The sequence below is a fragment of the Cyclopterus lumpus genome, chromosome 15 (genome assembly GCF_009769545.1).
Source record: "Cyclopterus lumpus isolate fCycLum1 chromosome 15, fCycLum1.pri, whole genome shotgun sequence".
Taxonomy (NCBI): Eukaryota; Metazoa; Chordata; class Actinopteri; order Perciformes; family Cyclopteridae; genus Cyclopterus; species Cyclopterus lumpus.
In genome coordinates, this window is record NC_046980.1 from 14,699,523 (window position 1) to 14,726,146 (window position 26,624).

The following is a 26,624-nucleotide window of genomic DNA, read 5'->3' on the forward strand; positions in this document are numbered from 1 at the left end:
ATTGTGATATACTGCATAATTTCTCTTTATTAATTGACCAAATGTTTCATGTTAAGTTTAGAGCTAACTGTATCGTATTGTTTGTTGTCTTTTATTTCTGTGTTAACAGAAGAGCTACCGCTACAGTTATTTATGCACTGAATGTATGCACTTGAGTTATACACTGATTATTTGTACTGAGTGACAGTTTCAAGGCACTTTGAGTTAGTTAAGGCTTCAAGTAATTTCGTCAGATTGGGAAGTGCACTATATAGGTTATATGTGTGTATATATGTGTGTATATGTATATATATACATATATATGTATACATATATGTGTTTGTGTGTATATATATATGTATATATTTATATATGTGTGTGTATATATGTATGTATATTTATATATATATATATATATATATATATATATATATATATATGTGTGTGTGTGTATATATGTATGTGTATATTAAAATATATGTATTTATATATATGTATCTGTATATGTGTGTGTGTGCGTGTATATATGTATATATGTAGGCAGGTGAAACTTGATAAGACACCAGACACAGCACTATCACAACACTGAAGTACAGTGCCCTCTAGTGGCTTTAGTGGCGACAACATCTTTCCCACTAGGGTGTGTGTGTATATATATATTATATATATATATATATATCCTACGGATTGATTTGACAATTATAAACGTTATACTAGAAGTCATGAATAATTCACCTCCACTAAAATGTCCAGCAACGGACATTTTACTGCAGTAGAAAACACATCAGAGGACACGAGGTCTTTAGTTAGTGGCTCTTACGTTATCCTGTTTGAGTGGCTAAAGGATAAGTAGTTATAAAAAGCATGAATGAAGAGGTGAATGCTGGGAAATGTAGTTGTCCAAGTGGCTAGCGGATATGACGGGAGCGTTGTATAGGAGCTGGGTGTCTTCTGCTCTGCTGTAGTTGGATGAATCAGTCGACGTTGACACTCCTCGAGATATGACTGTGCTTTTGTAGTAGAGAGCTAACTTTAGCCAGACGTTAGCTTGTTGTCGGGTTTTTAGGATTAACTTACTTCAGCCGAGAAGGAGGCATTTGAGTGCCAACGCGCTGTCTTGACAAACTTGTGTTTTTCGTTCGCCCCAATATGTGTTAAAGATGACATTGTAGCGTTAATGTCATATGGTGAAGTAAGCTAACTTAACTTAAGCTAGATGGCTAGCTAGCCTGTCACCTACCAACTTGTGCATCTCCTAACTTAGTGGGCCGTAACTGCCTTCCACGAGTCCTCCGGAGGAGGTGGCGAACTGTTTGCTCGGCGACATCTTAGCCCAGTAGCATATCAACGTGTTCCGAGTACCTGAACGAAGTTTACCGGAGTACCGTGTGCTAGCTCGGTGAAGCTAGCCGCTCGGAGTTTGTGTCATGGACCAGGCGCAGTCTGACACGCTGGGGTTTGTTCCTCAAAAAGACATCGTATACAACAAACTCCTGCCTTACGCGGACAGGCTGGATGAAGAATCTAATGATATCCTGAGTAAAATAAAGAGCAACCTGTGCCGAGCTGTTCAGCTCCGGGAGATATGGCCCGGTGTGCTTTTCTGGACGAGGAAACTTTCCACGTAAGTAACGTTTAACGTCAGATAATCTTTGATATCCTTACATAACATCAACTGTGACAGCCGTTGCTCACTACACAACGTTTATGAACTTCTCACATAACCTGTTGTGCAAACTGTACTTTATGTAACGCTATGTCACTGGAGGGCAACAACGAATATGCAACTTACTGTTTGCTCACATTTTGTACTCTGGTCAATGTCAAACTCAGAGAACCGCATGTAAAAGCCTGTATTGTTTTATAGCGTGCTATGGTTTTATGGGTTCACGTTAAGTGTTATGCCTCACTATAAACTGTAGTCCCAGTGTGTCTGGTTGCTTTAATAAATTCTTGTTTACAACCAGCTTTTGATTTGCAGTGTAACATTTGCAGAGATCATCTTCATCAGTCAAGTCGTACCTGTTCATTCCAACTTTACGAAAAAGACAATACATCATAATATTATATCTGTTACCCCCTTTGGCATTCATCTTTCAGTGACACTATTTTCATAATATGACAGATTGCCTCAGCACAATTATTGCGAATATAACTGTAGCTCACTTAATGTGTTGTTTAGTTTCGTTGTACTTGGTTGCTGTGTTGTCCTTAATCCGTTTCAGTGCCCAATGCTGGCTCATTGCTCTGTTCTTTAGTGAGTCACTTCCGGCTCAGAGAGATGGAAAGTTTACTGTGTGGTTGACCCAGATTCTGTTCAATGGTATTTAAAAGAAAGGGGGAAAAAAGGTCAACAAGTTGTTTTTTTTGTTCCCCTTCAACTTTGGTTGTGTCAATTAAAAATGACCTGTGTTTGCTTTTTGTTATCATTTTATTTCCTATATGCTTGAATAAACATATGCACCTTTTTTTTTTTTTAAACTTCAAACTCAAGCAATTATCCCTAAATCTGTACTTCTTATTTAGATACATGAGACTGTATGGGCGAAAGTTCAGCAAAGAAGACCATGTGCTGTTCATCAAATTGCTCTATGAGCTAGTGACGATCCCCAAACTGGAGATCAGCATGATGCAGGGCCTTGCACGGCTTCTCATCAACCTCCTCAAGTAAGAATGACCCCAATTTTTTTTTTTTTTCAGAAACCTGTACTCATGTTAAAGACACAATAATTTATAATGTCACAGTAAAAGGTAAACATGTTTTTGTTTTCCCAAAGAGATAAGTTAGATGCTAGAAAATGCTGCAACTTCATAATATAATAGATTTTTTTTCCCACAGGGAAAGGCTGCATGATGAGCTAGGATCTGTGTGTTTTTCTTATCTATCTGCATGTCTGATTCATCTAACAGGAAGAGGGAACTACTGTCGAGGGAGGACCTTGAATTGAGGTGGAGACCACTGTATGAGCTCCATGACAGGATTCTTTTCTCCAAGACAGAGCATCTGGGCCTCAACTGGTTTCCCAAGTATGCCTCTGTTCTTTACTGTTGCTGTTATCATGAGTTTTTTTTTAAAAGCATGCTTAATCATACAATTTAGGAAGTTCTATGGCTGTATCCAATGAGGAGGGCACATTCACTACATATAAAGGGTACATATTTGTTTTTTTATTTTCTTCCATTACACCCTAAGTTGTCATCAAGCTCCAGCAAAAACTCCCATTTTTTTTTTTTTTTTTTTTTTTGTCCCACTGAAAATTAAATTTCTCAGATTTTATGATAGTTAAGTAATTATTGTCGAAAAATACTGCAGAAAAACAGAACACTAATTTTGGCATGTCTACACAGAAAATGGAACACATCAAGTGACTGAATTCCTGTTACTTAAAAAGTTTATTTTGATACGAGTAAGACTGAAATCACTAAAAATGAAATGTTGTACTGGGTACAATTTATTTACTATTGGAACTGAAGAGGGATTGATACCTTGTCTACACTATTAACCAAAACATTGCTGACAATCTCCTAATTGCTTTTAGAGTATAACACAAATACTCGTTCAATTTAACTTTGGTTTTGTTGCTGTGTCATTCAAATGAAAAAGTCCTGTTCCAAGTTAACCAAATGTTTTAATGTAACTAATCCACTACCAATTACTTGAAATATTTAATTAAAAAGCTACGCTAATATTTCTAATCAATAAAAAAAAAAAAGGTTATACATTGTTAACTTGGTCACTTTGGGCTTTGACAACATGTACACACAGTATTTTAGTCATCATAGATATATTGGTATATCAAGTGAAATAGTCCAATACGCCAATCTTGTTTTAACTTTGACTACTCTTGGGTTATGTGTCTAATTGTGTTTGCGTAATTGGACTAGTTGTTGTTGGAAAACAAGAGTAACATATTGTGCGCCCCATCCCTTTTTAATAACAGTACTTTTATAAGGAACCTCTACACTATGCGCAGTTTTGGCAAGAAGCTTAAATGTCGCTTTTCCCTGCGCAACATCCTTAGAAATTCCCTATGAAACAGCAAGCAGTGCGAGGTGCTCTTTTATGGTGCTATGGGAACATTGTATATTTATTACATAAATGGCATGCAAGCACATCACATATATGTTACAGCTGATGAAAGCAAGCTACTTGGCTGATTGCCGGCTCACCTATTTCAAAACTATACTAATGCATACAAAACATAACACTCTGATTACATAATTAATTGTATAAGGTGAAGCATAGTATGTTAATATTTTTTGAGTGATTGGCACTTCTCACGTGCTGAATGTATTCTTTATGCCTTTGTCTCCTTTCATATTCAGTTCTCCGCGGCCTCGTTCATCCTCTAAACTCATAATGATAAAATTGGTTCAGAGGTGGTAAGGACAATACTTCTCTTGTGTTTTTACCTTGAAATGATCATTTGAGGCACTTGTTTTTTATTTATTTTTTATTTTTACACATTGCATGTGAAAACACAAACTGGACACCCCACATTGTGATGGTGACAAATCAAGACTTAAGCAATGTTAACATTTCACTCATATTGGAGACTGTCGCACTGCAGCTAACACATTTTTCTTGTACTCTTCTGATATCCCCCCATATAAACCATGAGAGAATGATATTAGACTAGTTTCTTTCTTTCTATTGTTGACTGTGGCAGCAATATAGTAACAAGAAGATGATGACCGTATTAGGAAATAATAATATATTAATAATTCCATAGGCTACGCAATGGCATTAGGTTTGGCGTTAATGAATTTAAAACAATATTCTATAATTTGGCTTGTGTTGCGTATCCCTGTTGAGACATACCTGCATGACTACACAGCATTTTCAGGAGTCATAGAGGAGCGTGGGCTCTTGTCACGTTTCCGCCCCTCCTAGAATGCACTGGAGTAATGTGAAGGTTCACTTCAACTCTGCTACGAAGGTCGTAAAGTGTAGTCTGGGGTTCCTTCTGCCCGAGTGTCTGAGCGCTTTGTAATAAGACACTCAGTTTAACTAGTTCTTGTTGTTGGATTTGCAGTGCTTTAGTTTGACCCTGGTCGGTGTGTTGTGGGCTAGACATTGGGCTAGACCAATGCATTTAGATAGCATTGGAGTGTCACCCATAAATTAGCTGTTGTGAAGAGTATTAAATGTTGAATGATTTCGAAGTAAGTGACCAGTTTTTTAGTGGCAGGGCATTTCCAACATAGCATGGCTTGAGCTTGCATGTGAGCAAATCGGTGGCATTGTCGGAGGGCAGCTCAAAAGCTGTGGTTATATCTGTCTTGAGCTTTCAACACTGTTATGTGACCACAGCCTATATGTGAAGATAATAATGTCAGGAGTTTTTAATGTGTGTGTGTATATATATATATATATATGTGTATATATATATATATGTGTATATATATATATATATATATATATATATATATATATATATATATATATATATATATATTTTTGTCATAAATCCCAAACCACCACCACCACCAAAGTGTTACGACAGCGATTTAATTCAAAGTGTCGTGTTATGAATGAACAGTTAGTGAACCTATGTTTAAATCTGTATATTGGCATTAGGCCAGCAAGGAAGGTCAACCACTATTGGCGCAAATTAGTATGTTTAATTTTTAGTGAATTGATTACAATCTGTTAATGACATTTCATTACAATTTCCTCAGTACACACCCGATCCGAAGATTTTCTCCTTCACTCTCTTCTTCTCTCCTTCACTCGGGCGTCTTACAAAGTTTCTGTCTGCATGCAGTCAAAGTCAAGTTACATTGGTGTGAGGATTGTTTAACATTAAAGTTACAGTGGTTATTTTGAAAAGTCATGAAATTTCTCTTTGTTTTGTTTTTTGCAGCTCTGTGGAAAGTGTGCTGAAAACACTTGTAAAAAGCTGCAGACCGTAAGTACTCAAAGTATCTCAATCATTCATGTATATGTCTGTCTCTTTTTCATTTTAGGCTCCTGGAGGGTATTCATAGAGGTTTATCAGTCTTGAGTTTAAAAAAACAAAAAAAATAACAACATTGATTTTAGTAAGTTGACAAGACATTTTTAAGAGCGATATCTTAAAAATGTCACGCTAAGTTGATTGGAAATCAACTTAATGTTGGTTATATTTGTGATGCAGTAGTGGATGAAGAGTCCCTGATCGTTTTCACCCTAGTTGTGCGCATGCAGGTTTCTGAGCCCTTGGACTCGTCCCTTAGTTTACACTTAGGCAGATAAGCCTATTATCTCATCTAATTCGGTCTTGTGTGAGAGTTTCCTGTCTGTGAGAAGGGAAAGTGATTTGTGGTCAGCTGCTGGGACTCTGTGGATCAGCTGTGAGTCAGAGGGAAGTAGCCTTGGTTGGAAGTGACAATTTTTTTGGGGGGGATTGCTGAGGAGACAATGTAACTAAAATAACCTACAGAGTTTTCACATGCGCATTATGAACAATGAATATCCCCACGTGGGACTACTTTCCCCAGTGGAATCACAGAATCTATCCGAACAGATAAAAATGTACTAGGTGTATGACTGGTTCATACAGATGGTCTCGATGATTAAAAACCCAGAGTGAAGAAAGTTGTATGCTTTTGCTTTGAAGCAATCGCAAGAGGTCGTATTATCTTTTAACTTTATTATATGATTTTTAAGCGACCTAAGATAATCTTTGTAGCCCTCTCTAAGATGCTTTACTGGTTGGGAGGCTTCGAGTGTCCTAGTAATTATGATATTACTTACTTTTTTGACATCACCTGTCATTTGCTTGATTTTACAAAATAAAACATTCTAATTTCATATGCTTTCTCTGTTCATACAGATACTTTGCAGAGTCTGCTACTCAGGAGATGCTGGATGAATGGAGACCACTCCTCTGTCCCTTTGATGTCACCATGCAAAGAGCAATCAGCTACTTTGAGCTCTTTCTGCCCACGACTCTGCCTCCTGAGCTGCATGACAAAGGGTTCAAGTAAGAAACTCATTGTCTCCTACGTATGGTAGCTAGTTAGCCTTGAGAATAGCTCGGCTTCTGAAGCGAGAACAAATGAATGAATGACGAGTAATTAGCCATATATACAGTATATGCAGAGGATCCTGACTCAGGTGTGATGACTGCCAGCTAGCATTATGAAAAAGTGCCTCTGTGAATGTGAGGGGTGTAGAGATGTAGTGAGTGATTTTTTTCTTCTTTTTTTTTTTTCTTACACCAGTAAAACAAAGCAAGTGATCTCACTAATGCCTCATTTTCACTGCATGGTACAGTCCGACTTGACTTTACTCATAATGGCAGTGTGTGAAACTGACGTGACTTCATCTCTACACAACACAGCTCGCCCTGGATCCTCTTATAAGCATCCACAACAGAGGAACGTCTGCACTTTGCCATTTGACCATGCCGTAGTGTTTCTGGTGGCAAAGAGTACTAATTTGTGTTCATCAGTCACTTTTCAAAATCCATATGCATCACTCTCCACATCTGCATAAATTGACCCAGGAGTTACATGTTGTTTTACACAGGTTTACCTATTAAACTAGCTAGTGAGGAGTGTAAATGAGACAAAACTGCATTATTATCATTATCAAACACCTCTTCATGTATGTACTTAGTGGGGTTTCATTCTGTTTAACCATTTGTTTGTCTGACAGATTGTGGTTTGATGAGTTGATCACCTTATGGCTGTCTGTGCAAAATCTTCCAAGCTGGGAATTGGTGAGTAATTTCTTTAAAAGATACCATGTACAAAAAAGTATGTACTTTGTTCGACCCAGTGTGACATGTTTTCCTCCATCTCTGCAGCATCTGGTTAACCTCTTTGCTCGCTTGGCCAATGACAACATTGGCTACATTGATTGGGACCCTCACATCTCTAAGGTTTGTTTTTTGTTTTATTTCCAACACCCACTACGCAGTTTAAAACGTTTGTTTTTTAGTTTTGTGGCCCATGCTCATGTGTGGCCTGACATTTATGATTTGACTCATGGTGTGTATTTCATGGCATTGCTGCTTGTCAGAGAAGCAAACTATCAAGTTTCCTTGTTGCTCTTGTCACAGATGGGAAGTGACTTGCATCATGCCTTCATTTCAGTGACTGTGTTGATCCAACACTCGCTTCAGTTACTGATGAATATAGACACCTGTCCAATTCAATTTTAGACTCTTACAACAAATAAAGTCCACATCAAAATAATTAGACATGGAATATTTGACAATTGTTTTGTTTTTTCAGATTTTCACCAGAATTTTGAGGAGTTTGAATCTCCCTGTGGGGACCAGTCAGATGATGGTACCACGATATGTCACTAATGCCTATGACATTAGTCATGTGGTGCTTTGGGTTTCATCCCTTCTGGTTAGTTCATTGTTATTCAAATCATGTGTTTGGTAAATCACAGTTAGTGGAAAGATTATTGTCACGTTGACCCTTAATGTGTTAATTTCAGGGCGGACCCAGCAAACAAGCTCAAGCACAGCTCAGTGGCCTTTTCAACAGTATAACATCCTTCTTCCACCCATCAAACCATGGGCGCTGGTTGGTGAGTCTCTTGTTTCTTTTTTTGGATTACTGTGGAAGAGAAGAAATGGTAAAGGATGGGAACTGCTTCATTAGACAGTCCATTAGGAATGTGTTCTGGAGCAGCCATTTAATATAAGTGACAGCATAGCATTGGCAACTGTCTTTAGTTATGCAATACCGTCAACAGATCCGGCATTTACAAAATAGTTCATAAGTAGAGGATAAGAGACTTATTTATACATGGCAAAAAAAGTAAAAGTTTGAACTACTACTCTACTTCACTAAAACAGGTCGGTGTGGTTTGATCAGATTAGAATGGCAAAATCTGTCATCACATTTTTATTATAATGTAGCGAAACTGATTGGTTCACAGAATTACATGACATCATGTTTTTCCAACTGATGTTCACCAACTTCAAAGTGATAAGTGTGCACACGAAAAACCCAAAATATATAAAGAGAATTATGGTTCCTCTAGGTTTTAGTTGGTTATCATGAGTTATGATACTTTGACAGCAAGCGGTGACTTTAGATCCATCACTCATTCAGCTTTTTCCAACGTTAATTCCCTGTTGAGACCGCATGGAACTCTGCAGCAGGACAATGACGGTGTGTGTAGATAATCGTCATAGCTTTTCTGGGAAGCTTCCTGAATCTCTGTATCAACTTCAGAAATAACAAGTGGACATGTGAGTGAGATGGCTGCAATGCTATTAAAGGTCACTGGGATCAGGGCCAAATGCCTTTCTGTTTGAGGATCCTGCTGCACTAGATCTGAGGCAGCAATGTGTCCTCATACACAAACCTTTATCTTTGGCTGGGGGCTGAGTTTGTGTGTATTCTAGGATGTTGCTTGGCAACATGTTAGAGGGTCATCCACTTAGCTCTGGTTTCATTACATGTAAACAGTGTTTTGCAACCAACTAAGAGTTAAAAACTACCACTAAAGTCCGTTCATAATATATTGTTCATGTCCGTTCAGAGCTTCAACTTTCCTAGTTACTACACGAAAAGTGGAAATCACAACTCTCAAGTCACTTTGTAACGAAATACGATTTCTTCTTTGCCTGATGAAATTACAAAAATCAAACCAAGTGATTTGACTGCTGAAGTGAGCCCATAATTTGCACGTACTTACAAGACGAGTTGATAAAGCTGTGTTCAGTGTCTTGGTTTGTGTTTGTATGTCTGTTACGTTATCTGTATCTCCAGATGCTTCGTACACCTGATGCCTACGTGGATAGACACTGATCACCTGTGTCACCCCTTTGCCAAGCATCTGTCTTTCTGTCCCTCTGTCATCGTATCCAGATGAAGCTCATGAAGCTGCTCCAACGTCTCCCAGCCAGCGTGGTACGACGGTTGCACCGAGAGCGCTACAGAAAGCCCACATGGCTGACGCCAATACCAGAAAGTCACAAGCTCACAGAGGAGGATATCACATGCTTTGTGAAAAGCATGATGCAGCCGGTGCTGCTGGCCATGTTCAGCAAGACGGGCAGTCTCGATGCAGCCCAGGCCCTGCAAAACCTCGCTTTAATGAGGCCTGAGTTGGTCATTCCCCCCGTGCTCGAGAAGTAAGTCTGTGTTGAACTAGAGACTCAGGGATACATCTTTGATCCAAGTTCGGCTTTTTAAGACTCTTGAGCTATGTTGCTAACTTTACTCTTTAGGCAAGAGACAAGGCCACTTTATGAAATTTACACAACGGGCTAATTGTTCTCCTTCTCTACAATAGAACATACCCTGCTCTGGAGACTTTAACAGAGCCCCACCAGCTGACAGCCACTCTGAGCTGCATGATTGGTGTGGCACGGAGCCTCGTGTCAGGTGGGCAGCGCTTTCCTGAGGGGCCCACTCACATGCTGCCCCTACTCATGAGGGCTTTGCCGGGAGTTGACCCAAATGACTTCAGCAAGTGCATGGTGCGCTCCAGTGTTGTTAATGTCCATCTTCTTATGCCACGCCTTATTGTAATTGTGGTGGTTTTGTTTTTGTTAAACTTCTAAAATTGAAAAGCAAACATTCCTGTCCCCACAGATCACATTCCAATTTATTGCTACGTTTGTGACTCTTGTGCCTTTGGTGGATTGTTCGTCTGCTTTACATGAAAGAACTGACTTGACAGAGGTGAATCATAATTATTAGTCCTCGCCATGTCAATTAATACATGCAAGGTGTTAAATGCGTATAGCTTTTTGATATATTTTGTCTGACTTTCAGGTGGAAAGGGAGATGTGCTCAGCTTCAGCTGAGTTTGAAGACTTTGTGCTTCAGTTCATGGACAGGTATGTGGAATTTTGATGAAGAGTTTTAAAAGACAAGTCATTCTTCAGCAGCAGCTGTGATGGGATATCATTTTTTTGGGTCAACTTATTAACACCTATCTATATTAAAATATGGGGTAACAAATGTATTGGCTAAAACAAGATGTCCTGTTAACTATGTGACAAACTGGAGTAAATCTCATGCAACAAAAGTTATGCTCTGTAAAACCTTCTTTTTCTTTTTTACACTCTTTGATATTAATTGTTCCTGACTTGAAGACATTTATTATATTTATTACATACATTAATTTCACAGCTTTGTTGAGACCTGTTTAAGTAGATGAAGCAAAACAAACAGTATTTAATCTATTTAGTATTTGAGTATTTAAACTTTGTTTTGTTATCTGCACAGATGCTTTGCCCTGATAGACAGCAGCACTCTGGAACAAACTCGGGAGGAAACAGAAACTGAAAAAATGACTCATTTGGAGAGTCTGGTCGAGCTCGGCCTGTCTTCCACCTTTAGCACCATCCTCACACAGTGCTCCTTGGACATCTTTAAGGTATAGGCTTTTGTCTCATTCCACCTGTTTCACTATCTCATTTATATAAAATGTTCAACACATTTATCGCATTGCTTTCACAGGTGGCTCTGGAAAAGGTGTTCAACTTTGCAACCACCAACATCTTTGAGACACGTGTCGCTGGGAGAATGGTGGCTGACATGTGCAGAGCTGCTTCCAAGGTGAGTTCACTCGGACTTCTTCTTGTGGGCCCAAATCATCAATTTCTTGTAGCTTTTTACTTTATAATCTTAATCCTCGCTGTGGGTCTGTTTTCAGTGTCACCCTACAGAGTCGCTCAAAGCGTTTGTGCCACACTGCTGCAATATCATAAACCAAATCGCTGTCAGTAAGTGCTCACCACACAGGAATAAGCATTTCTAACGGAGGAGGTTTTCAAAGCCACGCCTTGAGTTTTCTTCCATGAATCTTTGTCTTTTGCCTGACACACACTTTTTTTCAACAGACGAAGAAGTGTTGAATGAGGAGGAGCTTGACAAGGAGTTGTTGTGGAATCTCCAGCTACTGTCTGAGGTGATTTAGACCACTTATGATTTACTAACTTGCCCCCTAAGTTCCTGTATTTACCAATGCCTTCTATTTAGAATTCCCCTTTTCCTCTTTGCGGTTTGCACCTCAGGTAACCCGGGTGGATGGGGACAAGGTCCTACCTTATCGTTCTGACCTGGTTCAGATTTTGCAGTTGACGCTTCACCTCAAGTGTAAGCAGGGCTACATTCTAGCTTGCAACCTGCTGCATCACATTCTTCGCTCCTCGGCCCTCATCTACCCCACAGAGTACTGCAGCATGCCAGGAGGCTTCCACCAACCAATCAGTGACTACTTACCCATCAAGGTACTAATATCGTTTTGTTGTTCAGAAGCTTAATCAAATCAGTATAAAATGTGCTTTAACACGTAAACAATAGTCCCACTTTGTCCCATATATCTGCCAGGTAAATGTGTAATTAAAAATGTTATGATTTAACTTAACTTATTATCCCCCCAAACCAGTGAGAGGTGTTGTAGTGAGTGAGATTTTTTGAAACGCTTACACAGTTACAGACATTTGTCTATTTGCCTTATACCCTTCTGTTGCACTCATTGTGACCTGGTTTGATTAATTGTCCAATCCCCTCTTTAGACAGGCAGTCAGACCACCTGTTCTTTGATCCCGTAAGTCAGTTCCTTGGTGGTGGCATGCATAGTAGATCACTTTGCTGCTTTACCGTCTTCTGCACAACAAGAGATAAGATCTGTCACTTTTGGTTTCACACCCTTAAAAGCAGTAATGCATGCCTGGAGGAATGTGTGATGCGTTGTGCCCGTTTTTAAGTGTTTTTTAATTAATGTCATATACAGTATCTATTTATAAAATCAAATCAAGCAATCTCATTGGGTCATAGCCTTGATATCATAACCACATACTACTGATACTGCATCTAATTCCTTTGCACATCAGTATCACTGAGTCTGAGGGCATCACTTTCACCAACAAATAACAGAGTACAGGTACAAAGTATCAAAGTTGGCTGCTACAAAATGGAAACACTTGAGGTTCACTGCTATGGAAGGACGATCTAGCATTGTCCATCTCTAGGAAAAAATCCACCTGCTAAAAAATATGCAGCGCTACGTAAAGAGGAGGTTTAGCAATGTTGTCTAGAATTTGGAATTAAGAAGATTAAGTTTCATTGTCAGATATTCAGGTCCTATTTGGTACATTACCAGATATGAACCATATCTGAAACCACCATATTCTGTTTGCTTATTTTCTCATTTAATATTAATTTTGGATATCAGAAAAACCTAATTCACTTTTATCAGGTGGTAATCATGTAGCTTGACATTTGACCTAATCCACGTATAAACCGTATACGCTTTGCTCATTGTCTTTATCCCATGCAGGACTGGGGTCGTCCTGGGGACCTCTGGAATTTGGATATCCGATGGCATGTGCCCAGTGTTGAGGAGACCTCCTTTGTTTTTTATCTACTGGATCTGATACTCCAGCCTGAACTTCAGCGCCTTCAGAGATTTGCACAGGGAGAACAGGACATGGGCAGGTATGGAGTGTTTACCTGTGCTCCCTACAGACATTACATTCTTATTTCTACTGAAGTCACTAAATGTTTTTTTTTTTTTTTCCAGGGACGATGTCCTACAGAGCCTGACCATTATTCAACACTGCCTCCTAGGAGCTGGGAGTCTGATGCCTCCACTGAAAGGAGAGCCCATTCCTGAACTGTAAGCGTTTATATTTACATACTAAACTCTGGTTTTCTGGCTCCCAATTTCATCATTTTTAAATTGTTTTATTGTTGCTTAGGATTGTATGATGGACTTAATATTGGACAGATGTTTTGATTGGACAGATGATTTTAATTCCTCAAAGTTTGTTTTCAGACTATTTTTAATTTTAAGTAGTTAACTGCCTCAAACCGGCTTTTTCACCCAGGGTCCATAGTATGGTGAATCTAGATGAGACCACTCTTTACACCGGCGCAAAGTATGGTATGCAAGTCACTTTTTAAGAACTGTTATGACAAAAATGTTGCTCACAATACATGTAAACATAGGATTTGTTGGCAAATAATTGGACACCGTAATATTTTCTCTAACTGCAGATGAGTCCAGAGAGAACTACAGAGATGCTGTCTGTAGAGTGATGAGACAGCTGCTGCGTAAGTATTCCCTCTGTCTTGTTTTTTTTTTTTCACATTCATCCTAACATACAAGCTCACAATATACTGAAGGGCTCTGTCCTGCCATCTAAGCTCCACTACCTCTTCTCACAGATTACATCCTTGAGCATTCTGAAGATGACACCAAGTCTCTTTTCTCCATCATTAAGGTAGGCTGGCAGTAACATGAAAGCAAATTAGCTTGGTTGCACTTTGCCACCCCCAGCCAGCATTTGCTGAGATATATATATATATATATATATATATATATATATATATATATATATATATATATATATATATATATATATATATATATATATATATATATATATCATGAGATCTTTTGTAAAGCCGCAGTGGAGCAGTGCGTGTAGTTTTTCACATGCTGTGTGAGACATTGTGTAGGCATAGGTCATCCTTGACTTTATCTGAATTCTTTTTCTTTTTTTTCTTCTTGAATCGCACAAGGTCTCCAACAGACTTGAGTAGCTAATGTATTGATCCTATCGCCCAATAATAATCAATATTTTTGTCTGTGATACCCGTCAGATTATCAGCGACCTGATGCACTTCAAAGGTTCTCACAAACATGAGTTTGACTCCCGCTGGAAAAGCTTCAACCTTGTGAAGAAATCAATGGAAAACAGAGTGAGAAATCTAAACATGTTATTGTGCTTTTGTTATCTTTTGTACCACTGGTATCCTACAGAGGGGTTTAAAGCCATGCTTTAAGGTCCCCCAAAGCTTACATGAGTGCTAATGATATTACACCCTATTTTTAAGACTGAATGGCAATTCAAATTGTGTGATGCTGTTGTATTTGCAGCTTCATGGCAGAAAGCAGCACATCAGAGCTCTGCTAATAGACAGAGTCATGCTCCAGCATGAGGTAAATCCTTATTAGAGAAATTACCTTGTTGGGTATCATTTTAGTTTCAGCTTTTTAACTTTGAAACTTGTTTTATCAGCTGCGAAGGCTGACAGTGGAAGGATGCCAGTACAGGAGCATTCACCAGGAGCTCATGAAAGATCTTCTGAGGCTTTCCACAAGCACCTACAGTCAAGTGAGTTCCACGGGACACTCCATCATATTGAGGCATTTATTAGCTTCCAATGTTGTTGTTTTATTTTATCACAGAAGAGCCATTACACAGCATGAATCAAAAATACATTTGACACACCTTAATGCACCTGTAGAAAATATTATTATATAAAATAAGAATAATCTATAATAATATAATACCTTAACTGAGACTTGTTATTACCTTCCAGGTACGCAGCAGAGCTCAAAATGTGTTGTACACTGCACTGGGAACCTACAATTTCTGCTGCAGAGATCTGATCCCCCATGTCCTAGAGTTTCTCAACCCGGAAAACAGCACTGTCACACAGCAGCAGTTCAAAGTATGACAGTCCTCTCCGGCATCTCTGTGTCGTGCTCTACAACATAGAAACAAAGTTTTACTTTTTCAAGCACTTCAATTTCATATTTTTGTCATCAACATTCTCTGCATGTCTCCAGGGTGCCTTGTACTGTCTCCTGGGGAATCACAGTGGAGTGTGCCTGGCCAATTTACACGACTGGGACTGCATTGCTGTCACATGGCCCGCCATTGTACGTTCTGGCCTCAGCTCAGCCATGTCTCTAGAGAAGCCCTCCATTGTGCGGCTCTTCGATGACCTTGCAGACAAAATTCATCGCCAGTATGAGACCATCGGTGTCGACTTCTCTGTAAGAAAAACACTAAGAACACTTTCACTTTCTTCATAGAATCAAAGGCTATTTTAATATCTGCCCCTATGATAGTTGAAACCTAATAACTACAGATACCTTGTAGGTTAGCTTTGAGTGAAATAATCTATATCGAAAGTCTATTTTCTAGTTGACAAGTATATATGTGGTGAAATTGTAGAATATTAAGTCACGTAAACAGTAACATTTGGAAATTATTTGGAGCTTCAGAATGTATTTGCTCAATTGAAATAATCATTTGTATTATCAGTATAAAAGGTCACATATATATTGATATTTTAGCATCACAATAACACTATCACTCTCTCTACTGTTGCATTTGCCCTTGAATTCACCCAGCAGAAGCTTATCGAATTGTATTTGAAGTACTGTGACAAGATTTTAACAGACATGGCCTTTCAAACCTCACACTTGCTCTGTTGCTCATAAAAATGGGTCCTTACAAACTTGATAAATGAAGACACACTCACTGGTCGATCTCTGATGTCCTAAATGAATGTTTTTATTTAAGTTCTGGCACCAAGAAGCTGTACACTCTACAGCCTCTGACATGTGGAGTCTGTTTGTTAATTCCCCCCAGCCTAGTTCTAGCAAAGCTGCAAAGAAAACAAGGTCATCAAGAGAGGTGTTTATGGCTCCTCAGCAATTTTTTATTCTTCTCTAAACAAATCCAGTCGAAACCAGTTTCATACAAAGTATATCTCAAGTACATCCCACTGCCTTCTAATCTTTACAACTGGATAGTCTAACCTCTTTCTGACGTCAAAGGTTATTTGACAGTGATTCAACAATTTTACATTACGTTTCTTTAGTTTTCTACCAAACCGTGTCTGCTCTCCTGAGTTTAACAGATCAGTCTCTCCTTTTGGAGCTTGCTTTAAGATTAATTCCCTCCCACGTGTTGGAAAAAGTCTGTCTGATATTATATATTTTGTATCTTTTAGATCCCTGGTGAGTGCTGTGCGGTGGCCAAACAACTTATGATTACTGGAAATCCTGTTCCCAAGGAGCCCGTTCCTCCAGAGGAAGAAGCAGCAGAGGGTTTGAAGAGGCAGGAGCTCAAGAACCTTGAGTCTGTTGAGTAAGTTCACATCAGGAACCAGACAAACGAGACCAGACATCACCACTCCAAGGACCTTGACTTGACTTTGGTTCCTAATATTTGAGCAACTACTTTGATATAAAATGACTTAACTTTGAGTCTCCAGTTCACATCATGGTCTTTTGGCCAAACAGAATGATAAAACGCTTAAAAACTTTAAAGTACTGATGCGTCTGTGAAGATGATTGCTTTGCAAGTAATTTAAGATGCAAACTCTGCATACAACCTGAATTTTAATAAGATCGGTATTGTAACCCAACTAAAATAAATATTTATACTGCTCTACTTTTTTGTAGGAAATACAAACGGCTCATTGGTGATCTGCTGGACTTCCTCAATAACAGGAACATGTAAGTTGATTTAATATTTACTTCATCATATCCCGTATCTATTTATTTATTTGTTAGTAACCACTGCTTTGTTTAACATTCCAGGCCTTGGAAGTTCGAACACATTGCAATTGGCTTCCTGTCATTGCTGCTGAGAGATGACCACCAACTGCCACCATCTTCTGTGATGTTCTTTGTCAAAAGCCTCAACCATGACTCTCTCTATGTCCGCAAGGTGTGCCATAAACACAAATTATACAACATTATAGTAGCCGTGCTGTGTTACTACAGCAGATGGATGCCCTACAGTCTTCCCTGATGGCATTTTGTTTGAAATGTCTTGCTTTCTCCATTAGGTGGCGATATCGGCTGTGGCAGGGATAATGAAACAAATAAAGAGACCACATAAGAAAGTCCCTGTCAGCCCCTCTGAGCTTTGTAAGCATCATAAGTTTTTCTTTGTCTAGGTGTCTTGTGTATGAACATTATAGTTCTTATGTTTCTAATTACAGTTTCTATAACTCTTTGGTAGGTGGTGGGAAGGAGCTAAGTGCTATTGTTGCAGGGGACCGTCTGGACAACAAGTGGCTCCAGTATAACGGCAGCAGCCTGCCACGCACACAGCAGGAATGGGATGGCTGTGTGTTTGTGGAAAAGACCCACTGGGGATACTACTGTTGGCCAAGGTTCACATTTTTTTGTATTTACTTGACTGGCTTTTTGCTTTTTATTTATTTATTTACATATATATATATATATATATATATATATATATATATATATATATATATATATATATATATATATATATATATATATATATATATATATATATATATATATATATATATATATATATATATATATATATACACACACACATATACATACATACACCATCGTTCAGAAGTTTGGGGTCACCCAGACAATTTTGGGTTTTCCATGAAAACTCACACTTTTATTTATCAAATGAGTTGCAAAATGAATAGAAAATATAGTCAAGACATTGACAAGGTTAGCAATAATGATTTATATTTGAAATATTAATTTTGTTCTTCAAACTTTGCTTTCATCAAAGAATGCTCCATTTGCAGCAGTATAGCTTCTCTCACTAGTATAACTGTTTTCAGCTGTGCTAACATAATTGCACAATGGTTTTCAAGGGTTTTCTAATCATCCATTAGTCTTCTAAGAACACAATGTACCATTAGAACACTGGAGTGATAGTTGCTGGAAATGGGCCTCTATACACCTATGTAGATATTTCATTAAAAACCAGACGTTTCCACCTAGATTAGTCATTTACCACATTAACAATGTATAGAGTGTATTTCTGATTAATTTAATGTCATCTTCATTAAAAAAAAAAACAGTGCTTTTCTTTGAAAAATAAGGACATTTCTAAGTGACTCCAAACTTTTGAACGGTAGTGTGTATGTAGATATATATATATATATATATATATATATATATATATATATATATATATAAATATAAAATCTCTCAAACATCTTGAACCTTGCTTTTAATTACCATCACCTCATTATTTTTTTCAAGAAAACTGATGATGTATGCACCCATGGAGGAGCAACCCAAACAGAACCTGACCAGAGAGGAAATGACAGAGGTTTGTGTACAGTCATGCACACCCCCCTAGTAAAAAATATATAACCATTCAATAATGTAAACTCATTTGAACTGCATCTAGTACAATAAATGTTCATGATCTTTCTTAACAGCGGGAACAGATCATCTATGACCACTTCTCAGACCCGGTATTTATTAACCAGTTCATTGAGTTCCTGTCTCTTGAGGACCGTAAGGGCAAGGACAAGTTTAGCCCTCGCAGATTCTGCTTGTTCAAGGTGAGAAGGTTTCATGCAGAAAGCAAACTAAAGTTAACCAATAAAGAAATAAATTTAAACCCTTCCACTGCTCTCTCCAGGGATTGTTCCGCAATTTCGGCGATGTCTTCCTTCCCGTGCTCCGGCCACACATGGAGCGCCTAGTGGCCGACTCCCATGAGAGCAAGCAGCGTTGCGTTGCAGAGATCATGTCTGGACTGATCCGAGGCTGCAAGCACTGGAGCTACTTAAAGGTATATAATTGAAACTCTTCGTTAGTAAGGTGGCTAGATGGTACACATTGGAAAAGGCATTGGGATTTGTAAAAAATTCCAGAGAACATACTACTTATAATTTGACCGTGTGCTGGCTTCTGATTTTGTGAGTTTCCTTCCACAACACGTATCTTCAAATGAGAACAAACTAGTACTTAAACTTGTGCTCCTTTTTACAGGTTGAGAGCCTGTGGGAGTTATTGTGTCCACTGCTCCGTACTGCCCTGTCCAACATCACAATAGAAACGTATGCAGACTGGGGCACCTGCATCGCCACAGCCTGCGTAAGCTTTTGGTGGTTTATTTCCATCATGTCTTTCACCTTCCTTTCATTAAACTTGTGTCACTCATCCTCAACTCTGTTGCTTCTGTCTCGTATAGGAGAGTAGAGATCCACGCAAGCTCTACTGGCTGTTTGAGATGCTAATGGAGTCTCCTGTCAACGGAGAAGGGGGCTCCTTTGTCGATGCCTGGTGAGTAGAAAAAGTTGCTGCCTGAAGCATATGTTTGTGATTGACAAACTAATAATAATAATAATAATACTTCGTATTTATATATCGCTTTTCGAGACACTGAAAGACGCTTTACATAGACAAACAGAACAAAACTAAATAGAAAGACAAGGAGGAAACAAAACAAGCAGAACATTGTGGGTAAAAAGGAAAAAACTGGTGAAGCTGTGCGGAGTGAGTCATGTAGAGGAGGGTGGGGTGCAGTGGTCAGCAGGTGAAGGCGCGTTTGAAGAGGTGGGTTTTGAGGGCTTGCTTGAATGATGAAAGGGTGGAAGCATGACGGATGTGGATCGGGTGATGTGTTCATACTGGCGGGTGGAGGTGAGCAGTCGAGCGGCAGAGTTCTGAACATCCATCCATTTTCAATACCGCTTATCCTCATTAGGGTCGCGGGGCGCTGGAGCCTATCCCAGCTGACATAGGGCGAAGGCAGGGGACACCCTGGACAGGCCGCCAGTCCATCGAGGGCACATGTAGGGACATACAACCATTCACTCTCACATTCACACCTATGGGCAATTTAGAGATCAATTAACCTGCAGCATGTCTTTGGACTGTGGGAGGAAGCTGGAGAGCCCGGAGAGAACCCACGCTGCCACGGGGAGAACATGCAAACTCCACACAGAAGGACCGCTCCGACTGGGAATTGAACCCACGGCCCTCTTGCTGTGAGGCGACAGTGCTAGCCACTACACCACCGTGCAGCCCGAGTTCTGAACATATTGAAGTTTATTGAGAATGTTGTTGGGAGAGCCATAAAGGACGCTCTTGCAGTAATCAAGTTTGGAGGTTATGAGGGCATGGATGATTATTTCAGTGGTGGCAGAGGACAGGGAGGGCCGGAGGCGTGCAATGTTCCTGAGGTGGAAGAAGGCAGTTTTGATGATTATTGTGCTTCTTTTTCCTTTTCAGTCGTCTCTATGTGCTGCAGGGAGGCCTGGCTCAGCAGGAGTGGCGTGTTCCAGAGCTCCTCCACAGGTTGCTGCAATACCTGGAGCCCAAACTCACACAGGTCTACAAGAATGTACGGGAACGCATTGGCAGGTGAGGTCCTTTTTACATTGGCGAATGTACTATTTGTGATGATGCCCTTTTTTTAATAAACTCTTTCTTCATTTTGTTTGTGTCTCATCTTATCCTCTCTGATTTGATATCCTTCCAGTGTGCTCACGTACATCTTCATGATTGATGTCAACTTGCCATACACTCAGCCAACTACCTCCCCCCGCATCTCGGACTTCACAGAGCGAATTCTGTTGCAGCTGAAGCCTCTTACCGAGGGTGATGAGGAGATCCAGAACCACGTGGTTGAGGAGAATGAAGTGGGAGAGCAGGATGAAAGAACGCAAGCTATCAAGCTTCTCAAAACAGGTTGGTCATGGGTCTTTCATTGTTACTATGAATGCTGGTTATTGTAGTAATGTTTGAAACGATCGGGAGTTACTTTTAAGCAGATAATTAATCTATTTTGAAATGTCTTCAAATGTCTGCAGTGCTTAAGTGGCTTATTGCAAGTGCTGGTCGCTCTTTCTCCACTGCTGTCCCAGAACAACTGCGGTTGCTTCCCCTGCTCTTCAAGGTGAAACACTCGTTACTACCAACTTTATATTTTGACTCTTCATGTATACACCATATCGGGACTTAAAATGACACCTGCCTATCTCTGTCCTCTGTTCCAGATTGCTCCAGTTGAGAATGATGACAGTTACGATGAACTTAAGAGGGATGCAAAGACCTGTCTGTCTCTGATGTCTCAGGGACTCCTTTACACAGAACAGATCCCCATGGTCCTCAGTGCTCTGCAGGAGGTGAGTCATCAGGCAGCTGTGGCTGTTTTTTTCCACTTTTCACCTGCATCACACATGACTGGGCTTTTTACAGACCCTCACATCTTATAACCTATAAGGTTAATAAGCAAACAGATGAAAGGCTCAAAAGGAATGAGATTTTTGATTCAGCCCTGTTTAACATTTACTTTTAAATATAGCTGTTATTGTTGTTGCATATTATATTGTGTCAGTACAATAGTGTACTGACAATAAATAGTGTACCTGCTGTAATAAATAAAAGAACCTGAAAAAGGTAACTGACAATTTTCTTATGGGCAATTGTTAACAACATATGGAAAGGCAATTAACTAACTATTAGAAACTGAACAGTTCCAAGCTGTGGACACGCATGCACATTTTGACTAGTTCATGTGCACCGATTCTGATTTAACTGTAGAACTTATTTGATATTGTATATGTCTATAAAGGAGCTCCATTATAGAAGAAATACTAAATGGAGGGCTTATTCAGGGCATGGCAAGTTCCTCTTGTGAAATAAATTCTCATGGTATGTTATTGATGTGGAAAGGGTTTATTGTCGTGTGTTGCAGATTTCTGGCAGCAGCTCCTGGCACGCTCGCTACACGGTGCTCACATACCTCCAGATAATGGTTTTTTATAACCTGTTCACCTACATGAGTGACCAGAAAGCAGTGAATGGCGTCCGTGCTCTGGTGGTGCGACTGCTTGAGGATGAACAGCTGGAGGTATAAACAACCTTACATTTACAACTGTTTGACCTTAAAATTATTAAAATGTAAAGCTTCAACGTATAGTCAGTCTGGCTTAACAGTCACTGCAAGATGATTGGAAGAAGAGCAAACTGATTATATTATAATGTTCGCCAAGATATTGGACAATACATGCTTGTATATGCTAGCGGGTCTTTCAGCTTGACTGTAGTGATTCAGCACTCCTCCCCCCCTCTAGTCCTCTAGCTGTTGCTATGGAAACCACAGGCTGCAGTAATCTGTTGCTATGGAGATAACGTTCAGATTGAAGGAGGATGAGAGGGATGGTGTGGAGACAAAGGAGAAGTGGGGGATGGATGGAAGTAGCCATTTTTATTTGGCCTCTTAAAAACTAAGCTTGTTTTTTTATAGGCCTTAGATATAGGACAGTTTCATTGCTCTCCTTTCTTCAGGAAGACGCATTTAATGCAAGAAGTGACCCTTTACTTTTATATTGTTAATAATAATACTATATTATAATTTGATATAGTGCTTTTCTAGACACTCAAAAACGCTTTACATAAAACACCAGGTTAAAGGAATCGACCTTCCTTTTAAGAGACAATATTTTCTTTATTGTTTATACAAAACGGGTACACTGTTTTCTAAGAAGACGGCTATGACCCGTTTGCCCTCCTGGTCCTACGTAATATAAAAAGGCCGTTCCTCAGAACTACGCCGCTCAAAAATTGCATCATAATGTTGACCTTTTCTGATGAAAATTCCACTGAGAAAAGAGACCTCAAATGTGTAAAGAACTATTTAAACGTACGTAATAGAGAAGCACACACGCACACACGCACACACACACACACACACACACACACACACACACACACACACACACACACACACACACACACCCACATCCACCCCCCCCCAGTCCCCTTGGAGGATCCAAGCCCCATCTTTGGATGAATCAGGGACAACCCGGCTCTCTTTTAGTTAATTTGTCAATGAGGGGCAATTTACATTCTCAAGTTTATGGAATACAATGTAGTATAAAATATATTTTATAAGTATCCAATTAACCGACAATTTAAGCAATGTCTGGTTTAGCTTTTCTTTTTTTTTTTGCCTTTTAGGACATTATGTTAATTACCGCCAACAAGTTCCAGAATAATCAGCTGTGTTATCCATGTACATTATGTGTGTTGTGATTGTACTGCACTGTAGTGACGCAATACTTTTTGAACTTCAACCCATCTACTCTTTCTGCCTTTTTGTTTTCTAGGTAAGAGAAATGGCTGCAACTACTCTCAGTGGCTTCCTTCAGTGCAATTTCCTGTCCATGGACACCCCCATGCAGACACATTTTGAGGCTCTCTGCAAGACCTGCTTGCCTAAGAAGAGGACGAGGGAGCTTGGCTCAACAGTGGACACTATACCATCTGCTGGTCAGTAACTTGTCTCGAATATGTGATTATACACTCAATATGAGGTTCTCATTTTAATGGAAATTCTCCTGTTGCTTTTTTGTAGACCTGGTGCGGCGTCATGCAGGTGTTCTCGGGTTGAGTGCGTGTATTCTCTCCAGTCCGTATGATGTTCCCACTTGGATGCCTCAGCTGTTGATGGACCTGAGCGCTCACCTGAATGACACACAACCCATTGAAGTATGTGTAATCGCCTACTTTCCACTTTAATACGGGTGCCGTGGGATTATTTTTCAGCCTTTTGGTGTCAACAAAACCTCTGCTATCTCAATTATTTCCTGAAAGAAATCCCATAACTTGTGTTTGTGGCCCACTAGATGACTGTGAAGAAAACTCTGTCAAACTTTCGACGGACTCACCATGACAACTGGCAGCAACATAAGCAACATTTTACAGATGACCAACTGCTGGTCCTGACAGACCTTCTGGTCTCCCCCTGCTACTATGCCTAAAACCAGGTACAGCATGTCAACTTCATACTGTTCTTGAAACTGAATGTGTTCACATGCACATCCACAAGACATGTAACTTTGATTATTGTTCATTACTGAATACGGTCAAACAAAACTGCCGGAGGGATAATTTATTGGGATAAGAGACTTGAGCCACCTTTTTCAAGTAATGCTTGTTTTTGATTCCCTTTATCAGTTTGGGATAACCCCAGCTGCACAGATACCACCCTACATTTGGGAGGAGGATCCTGTTCTTGATGAAAGACACAGCGTCACCCTGGAAGAAGAGTGACACACGAAGCAACAGAGTTGTGGCTCGAGGAAGGATTGAAAAGTTGTGTATTCATGTATTTAGCTCATTTACATTTCTACTATACTTAATATTTAAGGATCAATCATTGCAGGGATGAATGACCTGCAGTTTGTAACATTACTGTACAGATTTTATTTTCTATTTCATTTCATATGCACTGGTGTATGTGTGTGTGTTTATGGGATGCTTGAAGACATCTGCCAGTGTTCAGTTCTCAGGATTCTATCCGAGGTATCAACTCTGAGCCAACTTGTCCAGTGTAATACACGCTCTTTGTTGTCTCCCAGTAGGGAAGTGTTTGTTCCAACCCCAGAGAACTGACTATTTAACAATGGTCTCTTCTGATTAGACCCAAACCTGCAACACGCAATGTTTGTATGGCTGTTTGATCTGTATATGATGATATGCATCATGCATGTATATATCATGGTAGAGCAAATATGCACAAACATATTTATTTATTTATTTGACTTTTTTGAAGTGCTACATTTTAATTTTTTCATAGAAGGTATTACTGAAATAAAGTAGATGGCTGAGCTTTTAGCAATGGAGCCTGTTGTCATTTACTCTTGCAAAGAAAGGGAGAGGGCCAGCTCCCCAATGCTTGTGTGTTGTGTGATACGTTTGCTGTGAGGAACAGTTTCATTACCATTTCATGTCTCAAAAAGAAATACCAAACCGCCTGTCCATAATTGTGACCTCATGCCTCTTATCCCTGAAATCATTTACCTTTTTCTAAAACCCACTGAGTTGGTTTGCTTTCCCCTGATGATTTGAAATCAGCCCACACATTTAGTACCTCACTTATGTATAGTGTAGTGCCAAACTGCAGTAATTATGTTCTTTTTTTTTTCTTTTTTTTTTTTAGATGTATTGTTTGCTTATTGAATAAGATGTCAATAAATTGTTTGTAAATTCTTTTAACTGAAGTTGTCTGAATAATATTATGTAGTTAAATAAAGCAACTCAAAATTCACCATTCCAAAGGTTTTTAAAGTGTTCAGAAAAACCCAGCTCATTTTCAAATTAAAATTATGTTAATTATGTTCCTGTAGATAATGTATCTACAGGAAATAATGCGACTGCAAAGTGGTGAGTATATTTCTTCAGTAAGTCGGACCCCATGAATGGAGGGTTGACCGCCATATTGGACCTCCATGCTGCGCGATCACTGCACGCACGGTGCGTGTTGCTTAGCAACGACGTTGTTAAGCCGCTGTTCCCAAGGACGGCAGTGAAAATCGGGAAATTAAGTATAATATATATGTTTGTTTAAAAATGCATCATGCTAACCCTCTCTTATAATATGTGAAAATAGGTGTAACCGTACCCCGTAATTTGACCATAGTAAATACTATCGGGCCATCATGTTTCGTAAACGCCATACTGTACGTTGCCATGGGGAGGAAGGAGGGGAGGAAGAAGGGAGGGGGGGGCTACAGGCTGATCTGAAGTCAGAATATGGCGTAACAGCCTTCTTTCAAATCGTGTGACCCAGTAAAACTGCAAACGGCGAGACGCCGTTGTATTGTCGCCGATGGGGGAAGAGGGGAGAGTTCCTCCGGATGAATACCTGGATGCAGTGCTTGTGCCCAGATACGTAGGCAGTGACTTCATACTCGTGTTTCAGCGCACGTCCAGTGGCGGTCGTTCCGGTGTAAGGATGGATACATCTCCGAGAAAACGAATACGCGATCATCTGTCTGCTTTTGGGCGCGTTAACAAAATTAACACAGACACGTAAGGAAACGTATTTTTTGTTTTAATTGTTTGCCAATTGGCCGCTTTTTGATGATCTGCCGTTGAAATACGTGTTTTTCTTCTTCCCCCCGAAGCCGCGGTGCGTTCACTTACTATCGTATTGCTTTAAAACCAAGATGGGCTGTGTCAAATGATGATGATGATGTTGGACGCACGATCGATTACAGATGGTAGGTTCTATTTTCTCGTATTGATTATCCAAGACATGTAACTTAAAATCTAGATGCATTCGGAATACATTGATGCACATATTATTTCCACTGGTTTTCAGCAGATG

General features: G+C 39.6%; 1 protein-coding gene across 3 annotated transcripts; it reads left to right on the forward strand.

Moving 5' to 3' along the window:
* The first annotated feature begins 893 nt into the window (after window positions 1-893).
* On the forward strand, window positions 894-25,129 carry psme4a (proteasome activator subunit 4a). 3 transcript variants are annotated; one of them, XM_034551793.1, is made up of 48 exons: window positions 894-1,603; window positions 2,506-2,646; window positions 2,890-3,006; window positions 4,306-4,362; window positions 5,847-5,891; window positions 6,798-6,947; window positions 7,625-7,688; window positions 7,776-7,850; window positions 8,206-8,328; window positions 8,420-8,512; window positions 9,805-10,070; window positions 10,232-10,418; window positions 10,534-10,623; window positions 10,717-10,781; window positions 11,173-11,323; window positions 11,407-11,505; window positions 11,603-11,672; window positions 11,790-11,857; window positions 11,964-12,179; window positions 13,232-13,389; window positions 13,475-13,570; window positions 13,782-13,837; window positions 13,951-14,007; window positions 14,122-14,177; window positions 14,560-14,658; window positions 14,837-14,899; window positions 14,979-15,074; window positions 15,283-15,414; window positions 15,533-15,742; window positions 16,708-16,844; window positions 17,162-17,215; window positions 17,300-17,429; window positions 17,551-17,632; window positions 17,727-17,880; window positions 18,752-18,821; window positions 18,934-19,059; window positions 19,140-19,292; window positions 19,493-19,597; window positions 19,695-19,786; window positions 20,738-20,869; window positions 20,988-21,196; window positions 21,319-21,404; window positions 21,505-21,633; window positions 22,206-22,361; window positions 23,620-23,782; window positions 23,868-24,001; window positions 24,139-24,279; window positions 24,470-25,129. In XM_034551793.1, exons 1-47 carry the CDS (start codon window positions 1,407-1,409, stop codon window positions 24,271-24,273), a joined length of 5,544 nt encoding a protein of 1,847 aa, XP_034407684.1. In that variant the 5' UTR covers window positions 894-1,406; the 3' UTR covers window positions 24,274-24,279; window positions 24,470-25,129. The 3 variants fall into 3 exon arrangements, with proteins under 3 accessions (XP_034407684.1, XP_034407685.1, XP_034407686.1); XM_034551794.1 differs by lacking the exon at window positions 4,306-4,362; XM_034551795.1 differs by lacking the exons at window positions 894-1,603; window positions 2,506-2,646; window positions 2,890-3,006; ... (4 more) ...; window positions 7,776-7,850; window positions 8,206-8,328 and having other exon boundaries at window positions 8,427-8,512; window positions 9,706-10,070.
* Window positions 25,130-26,624: the final 1,495 nt, after the last annotated feature.

Excerpts from the sequence above, each read along its gene's own strand:
- psme4a (XM_034551793.1), top strand. The coding sequence starts at position 1,407 with ATGGACCAGGCGCAGTCTGACACGCTGGGGTTTGTTCCTCAAAAAGAC. Across the intron at positions 15,743-16,707 it reads CCATCGGTGTCGACTTCTCT|ATCCCTGGTGAGTGCTGTGC; the intron begins GTAAGAAAAACA and ends TGTATCTTTTAG. Across the intron at positions 19,598-19,694 it reads CCTGCATCGCCACAGCCTGC|GAGAGTAGAGATCCACGCAA; the intron begins GTAAGCTTTTGG and ends TGTCTCGTATAG.